The sequence below is a fragment of the Gymnoscopelus braueri genome (genome assembly GCF_963280865.1).
Source record: "Gymnoscopelus braueri genome assembly, chromosome: 5".
NCBI classification, from domain to species: Eukaryota; Metazoa; Chordata; class Actinopteri; order Myctophiformes; family Myctophidae; genus Gymnoscopelus; species Gymnoscopelus braueri.
Window position 1 is genome coordinate 45615920 of NC_137606.1, and position 7750 is coordinate 45623669.

The 7750-nt window shown below is 42.8% G+C and overlaps 1 protein-coding gene across 1 annotated transcript in view; it reads left to right on the forward strand.

Annotated features, from left to right (window-relative positions):
• Positions 1-718: 718 nt before the first annotated feature.
• Positions 719-7750, forward strand: part of tmem91 (transmembrane protein 91) — a gene marked incomplete at both ends in the record, with an annotated part of 8772 nt that continues 1740 nt past the window's right edge. The window contains 2 exons of the mRNA XM_080428590.1: positions 719-1153; positions 7334-7483. Coding sequence (XP_080284716.1) covers positions 719-1153; positions 7334-7483 — 585 coding nt within the window. The remainder of the gene's footprint in view (positions 1154-7333; positions 7484-7750) is intronic.

A 7750-nucleotide genomic window follows, 5' to 3' on the forward strand; every position in this document is an offset into this window, starting at 1 on the left:
GATCTTTTCTGATAATTTTTTTTCCAGACCACAGAGTCATTGTTTGCTTTCCTCTGAAAGCTATTTTCAATCCTTGAAAGGGATGACAGAAGTAAAAAACATTCACAGTAATACCACGCCATTGTGTAAGGATAAAGGATTGATGCTGGATTGGCAGAGACCGTTTTTACCATCGAATCGAGCTTGAAAAGCCCAAACATTTTTCATAGCCTCCGTCCCATCATCAATTTACATTTTCCCGTCATACGTGAGAGGGAGTGCATTCACATATTCATGAACCCTGACTCACACGCGAGCAGGTGAAATGGGAGACACAAAGGTGCCATGTCGTCAGCTGTGACACAAATGACTTGTGGCACATGAAGAAATAAGGAAGCTTCAAGACAGGCCCAGGAGCTTAGGTCTCGCTCTACGTGTCCTCGGCACCAGTCCATCACTTGACACGAGAGGGAGATAGAGCTGGCACTGACAGAGCAGGGGCATCACTCCATAATGATCCTGGCATGTGTCCTTGAGCTTGAGAACAAGGCCTATAATAAGAGCGAAATTAAACGAATAGGATCAAGGGCAGATTATCACCGCGCAACAAAGGCCAGCATAGCAGCCGCTTTCGTGTAAATCCGAAAGCAGGGCCTCTTTAGGGAGATTAACTTGTAAGATTGCCTTTTGGCTGCTGATGCAGCGGCCTCCTGCGCAGCTGGCGTTACCGTAGGCGTGCATGGAGAATCTGGACGAGTTGGAGCACCCTCTGCTTGGGGGGGACAACAGCCCCAAAAACAATGGGGGGCAAGTGCCGCACCCCGGCGGGCCAGGCGCTCCCGCAGGGCTATTCAAGGGCATCTTGGTGAGGTGCGAGGAGGACAGGGCCTACCCTTCGCTGCCATGGAGGGGCTACTGCGGAGGCCCCGCTCCGTTCCAGCAGCAGCAAGTGCTGGATCCCTGCGCCTTACCGCGCACCCTGGAGTCCTTCTACCCCGGGGCCCCCATCTGGGGCCATACAGACTCCCTGCTGAGTAAGGACTACCTGGAGACCACGTTTGTGGACATCCACCCGGGCTCCACGCTGGAGAGGAAGCTGCTTGCCGAGGCACAGGACTTACACAGTGCGTCCTACAGCATGGATGATGAGGATGACCTGCTGCCTGACTTTGAGGTAAGACCATCACGTAATAGGGTCCAGCATAATTTCATTTTGGGGGGCCCTATATACTTAAATATACATAGGTTACTTAAAAACTTTTTTTTTTTTTCGTAAAATTTTTATCCCACGATTTTGTAACCCTATTTTTTACACCCAGTGCCATTTGTCTATGTAATCCTGGGCACTACCTTCCCTCTGCCAACCTGGGAGGCCAGGGCCGAGCTCATGCCTCCTTCAATGCATGAGAGCCAACTGACCTTCTTGTCACCTGACAGGGGAGAGTTTCCCTGGTTGGACGTAGCGCGTGGAAGGAACACGTTATTCCAACCAGTTCCCTTCCCCTCCATCAGGCGCCCCGGCTGGCCAGTGGGAGGCAGTATAGTGACCAGGATTACTGCATGTTTTTGTGAGGGTACCTACCCTAGGAGACACGGGGAGAACATGCAAACTCCACACAGAAAACATTTTTTTTAAACATTTGTTACACTTTTGACACGTTTAGAAAATGTGCCAAAAATACGGACACCAGGTTAACATTTTTAATTAATTGTTCAAACATATCAGAGAGTCTACATCTCCCAAAAGGAAATAATTAATTCTGTCCTGAAGCAGGGATCCCCACTGCTGATAAAAATGAATGACCAGACGGGATAACAAAAGGAGGCGGAGGATCCCCCAACAAATTAAACCCTGGGGTCCAGTATGGCTGCCAGGCCCCAGTATGTACAAATCATTCACACCAGAAGTGCCAGCACCAAACATTCAAAATACCTTTTATTACCGCCTCTATGGTCAAACTGACCAACCACAGTCCACAGACAGTGAAACAGATGCCTACAATCACCATGGCAACAAACACTGAAGAGTTACATTAACACTCAGGTTCAACCAGAAGCTGTCCTTGCCATTAGCCACCATGGCCAATAATTAGCTTCATTTGCTAAGTGTAAGTACTATATGGCGAAGTTGATGAATGTTCATCGATCTGGGGGTCCTGCGTGCACACTTTTATAGTTTTATAAATTGTGGAGATGACCTAAAAGCCCCCACCCAAAATAGCAGATATACAAGCTCACTTGTCTATTTTAGGTGTGTGAGGCCAGCGCATGCGCAAACAAGAGGCATATTGTCAGACTAGAGAAACTCTGCTTGAATCAAAATGGGAGTGAATCTTCTACAGTGTGTAATATGTGCTGTTTTTTATGGCATGGCTCTGTAGGAGGTGAGCAGTCTAGAAATGGGTCTTGTCTGTCTGTCTGTCTGTCTGTCTGTCTGTCTGTCTGTCTGTCTGTGAATCTATGTGTGTGTCAGTTCTTGCAAACTGCTGGACTGTGGATTTCTTGTGCATGCTGCCAGTAGGCCAAGGAACTAAATCCCTACATTTCTTTCTCACATATTTTTTTTATTTTTGGAAATGAATGTACCTAACTTTTATAGAATATAAGTGAATGGTGGCGGCCCGGACTGCTGGCCTAGTGAATGGCGGTCGAATCAGACTGAAACCATGCCCAAATATGGAGTCACACATCATAGATGCGTCATCTGAAGTCATAGACTAGCCACGTGAAGTACGTGATCCATATGGAATCCACACTGTTAATAGATCATGTCTTGTTCTTGTAGCACATTACTACAGTATCTGAACGTGCTAGCATCATCAAAATGTATTAGTGTCCAGTTCAACTGTTTTGGCTTATCAAACACAAAATAGATTTTGGTGCCGCAGCTACTACTACACAGTACATGCAGGAGATGTCACGACTTGGATTGTTGAAACCCAACCTGATTATTTAACCATTCAAGTTGACAAGGAATGCATTCTTATTAGCAGGAAGTTTTAGAATAATACATTAAACTTAATTTGTATGCACTTTTTAAAACCAAATGTTAACATTCTTTGTCAGAATCTGCAACCATGATTGTGATCTGGAGAAACAATTATTAAGGGACTGAATAAACGAAAAGACCTCTTTTGTCTCCAGGCAGCAGTTAACTGTATAGTCAAGTCAAATGTATTTATATACCACATTTCATATGACAAGCGCAATAAAAATGATTACACAAAATACACATGATTTGATTAATACATAAGAATGAATTAAAATGAAGTGAAACTGCACACTTCAAATCTAGCTAAAAGCTTGTGAAAATAGATTTTTTTTTTGTCTGCTTTTAAAAGAGGATACTGTTGTAGCAGACCTTAGATCAACTGGTATAGAATTCCACAGAGTGGGACCATATAGTGACTGAAAGCACCATAATAGTTCCCAGAAGTTCTCGCCAGCTCTCGAGATTATGAACCTCGAGAGCTGGCGAGAACTTCTGGGAACTCAGATTAATAATAACGTGATTTAAAATCTATACCGGGTTTAGAGAGGAGATCTTTATCTGATGATCTTAAAAGGGGATCTGGTTGTTGCGTATGGAGTGAGCGTGTCAGAAACATAGGAAAGAGCTAAGCCATGTATTCACTCCAACTAGATTTAATCTATGGGCTGTGCATGGGACCCAATCTGCGAGTGGGTTTCATTCACGTTTGTTACTAGCATTGTTGTAGCATTGTCCCCTACAATTTTCAATATCAATACCCTTTCCACTACATGCTGTAACGGCATGAAACAAGGATTTGCCTGTGTGATCTCACTTGGCATGTTCAGGGGAGACGTCTCTCATAATTTAGTCTCTCACAGTTACTGTAAGTCTCAGTGTCGGAGGAATGAGCCTTAGAATATTTTTAATTTGGAGTTTAGCTGATGCTGTTCTCATGGAGAGGGACTGAGCATGTAGGTGTTCATTTACAACCAAGCCTGTGCTATTTTCTGTATATTCTGGAATACGTTGGATTCATTTCTTGTAAAGCATCTTAAGTATGAAATGGATTTCCCTGAGTATGCTCAATGAAAATCATTTCCGTGACTTTCTCCAAGACACTGTGCATCAAGGATTGAAGAACGATTTTATTACAGAGCACTAGCAGCCAGGCTAAACACTACAACTACATATTAAAAGCCCCTTCTTATTCCATAGACTTCTAAACAGAGCTTGACCTGGAGTCTAAATATCTTTTCTATGATTCTAAATGGTAGCCTACTGGTAGTGGTACTGAAGGTTGGAAGGAGGCTTCGAAGATGCCATTGTTTAGAATTCTCTGGTGATTCACTGACTACAAAGGGCATATCACATAGCTACTGCTATAGCAGCTGACCCTGGGTCGAATACGACCCAATCTTTGTTTTAATGTTTGTTTGTCCAAGACCAAGAACCAGAAATAAGTCACTGACTTTATTGTGTTTTATCCTTGACGTTTATGTGAGACGCATGTACCATGTATTTTCTTTTAAAAATAACGTCTAATAATCAAATCAAATCAAATCAATTAAAATCAAATCAAAGAAGCACTTTACTGCATGTCATCAACCCTCTCTCTCTCCTGGTCTTCTTGTCTCTATGGGCACTGTCCTATCTGAATAAAGCATAAGATGCCATTGATTATGTAATAATCAACCCAGGTGTGGTTATTGAAAGATTATGAATAATGCTGAAGCTAATGGTTTGCCTCCACATGGTGCCTTATTTTTTGATAACCGCAAGTTGATAAACCCTTCTACCATGGCCATTTACGAACAACTAAAATATGTGTAGCATGCAAACCTGCAGTCGCATGCACTGTTGCATGCACTGTGTTTGCATTGCATACATACATCCTGAGTGTGTGTCATGATGTGACGTGTTGTGAACTCGTAGACCTGCTATTGTGGGCATGCAACACTATTTTATGACAAACTGTAAATCGGGCTTGAGGGTTCCTGTGGGAGTGTAACCCATGCACAGAGTGACCTCAAAGACAGTGACCTCCTTCATCTGGTTCACTTCAAAAGCCCTTAGGGACAAACCCGGCTCTTTATTTATCTGTACAAGGTACAGTAAATGTCCTCTAGTGTGACATGGGTGAGCCCTCATTCTGTGTCCCTTTGGTGTAAGTCCCCCTTGGAATATCCCACTTCTACACTTGGACTTGATGCCTTTCACAGACGTTTCACAGGTTAGTGTTGTGAGCCCAGGTTAGAGTATGGCAGTGGTTTTTAAATTGGAAAGGAGAGGATGAAGCAAGAAAAGAATTAGATTCAAATTCAATTCATAAACTTATTGTACCAGTTTAACCACTTTCAACGTACTGTAGCATCAATATTTTGCATGTCATTATAGCAAAATAAAACGTTTAACTTAAACTTCTTCTGATACAAATTCTGATATTTTCAATATTTTCATGTTGTTGTTGCTGTTGTTGTTTTTAAGTCATTTGACAATGGAGGGGGGGTATTGCATATGGCAGCTATATTAAATATAAACTACAGAACTTGATAAAACAATATAGTCATATTTTTAGTGAAAATTACTTGTCGATACCAACAGCCAGTAAATCGGTGTAACCTTAATCCTAACGTCAGAGAATACCTTCAGAAGGGCAGTACACACACGCACAGTAAAATGTCACCAGCATGGTATATCCTTGTGAATGAATCTTTAAAATGCTTTGCCTATGCTTTCTTATGCTTTACCCGTGTCTGATGTCCTTTAATGTCGTTGGCAGGCAAAGAAAAGCTTTTTTTCCCGTGTACTGGACAGCCAGTGGGACATTCACTGAAAGGTCATGGGAGGTGAAACATTCATTGGGCGCGTCTTCCGCAATTATTGTTTTTGCACAGAAAATAATACAAGTAATCTGACAGGGTCAGACTAAGACAGGACATCAGATTAAATATGCTTCCCTTAAAAACAGACATGCGCACACATACAGCATGAATCATGAATAGCCTGTGGTTAGTGTGCGTGTTAAGGATAACCCCATTCAGTCATATACTCTTACTCGCACCAGCAAAGTTTTCCTATTGTTCTGCAGGACGTAAACAACACAACTAAATAAAAACACACATTTCAAGCTTTGTAGCCTGCTGCAACCCTCCTGATTTCGTGTATAAAGGGGCGTGTGTATAGAGCCGGCGAGAGACGGCGCCTGATCCCATTGGTTCACCGATCTGTCCGTCAACCCCCGCCCCGTTAACACAACATTACGAGCGACGCCCACTGCACTCTGGTTGGTTGGGAAATGAAACACTTCCTCATACCCAGTACAGGCTATAGTTGGGCCAGGCTTTTATTTTTTAGCAAAACTAAGCAATAAAAGCCTGGAGATCGAGGCTACAAGCTTTGTGACTACATTTATGTTAATTCTTCTACGAACAAATAGCACAAAGAATGAGGAATCAAGGTGCAAAAAAGTAATTTTCCACACACTCTCTTAGCCGCTTAAAACCTCTGCTGTACTTTGTTGACCAGGGTCCGTCATGGGTCCCCTTGATCCCCTCCTTTTTCCCTCTACCCCAAATCTCTTCGTCGATCTACAAGCTCACAATGCGTCGCAACAAGACACGTTGTGAGATTCACCAAATATATTCGGCTAAAAAGACATGCCCTTAGGGCAGGGGTAGGCAACTTTAGGAACGGGTGCCATGGCACACTGGCACAAGTGTGTGAGAGAGAGGTTTTTTCTTTGAAATTAAATATTTAACCCATTGAGACCTGAAGCCGATTCTACATGTCTCCTAAATCCCAACAGTATTCTGAAAAACGTATGTTTCTATATCAGTGGTGCTCAATCTTTTTCATGTCAAGGACCCCCAACATTATATGTATTTGGCCGCGGACCCCCATCAAAATATCTTGTTCCAGGGACCCCCCAGAAGCAAAGATTTGAGTTAAAAATGTTGGTTTTAAAAATATATATATTCAAAGATTTGCACACATTTTCACGATTTTTCAAAAAAAGCAGATCTACAAGCTCGTAGCGCGGCACTCGGTGCCGCGCTATGAGCTTGTATATCTGCTATTTTTGAATAGCCAAAGTGTAAAATAATGCTTTTTAGCTCAAATCTAAAAATGACACAGTTCCAGGTCTTAATGGGTTAAAAAAAGTTTAGTCAGTTAAATGAGGTCCCCTCACGTATACAAATTACATCCTACTACACATGTGCTTTGTGAATAGTTTCTGTGTGATCCTCATATAATAAAGTGTACTGTATTAGAGGTCCGAGTTAAAAGCATAATCTCAACGGCAATGGTTCTGCACCAGTGGAGCTGCTCTGACAGTGAAAACTGTCTGACTGTGTGATTGTATCTCCTGTGTGCCCCCAGGACTCGTCCAGTGATGATGACTTCAGTGATACCGACAGCGATAGCAACTTCCCTCTCATGATTCCTCAGGATTACCTAGGCCTGGCTTTTTTCTCAATGCTGTGCTGCTTCTGGCCCCTGGGCATTGCTGCCTTTTACTTGTCCCAGAAGGTACAGGTACACACACACACACACACACACACACACACACACACACACACACACACACACACACACACACACACACACACACACACACACACACACACACACACACACACACACACACACACACACACACACACACACTCTCGCCTTAAACTGGCAATGCACTGGCAATGCACAATAAAGAGTAAGGTCAGGTGATCTAAATGTAATTGTCTCTTCTTCCTGAAGTAGTTGTTTGAGGATTTGTTATCCAGTTGACTATGGTAATAT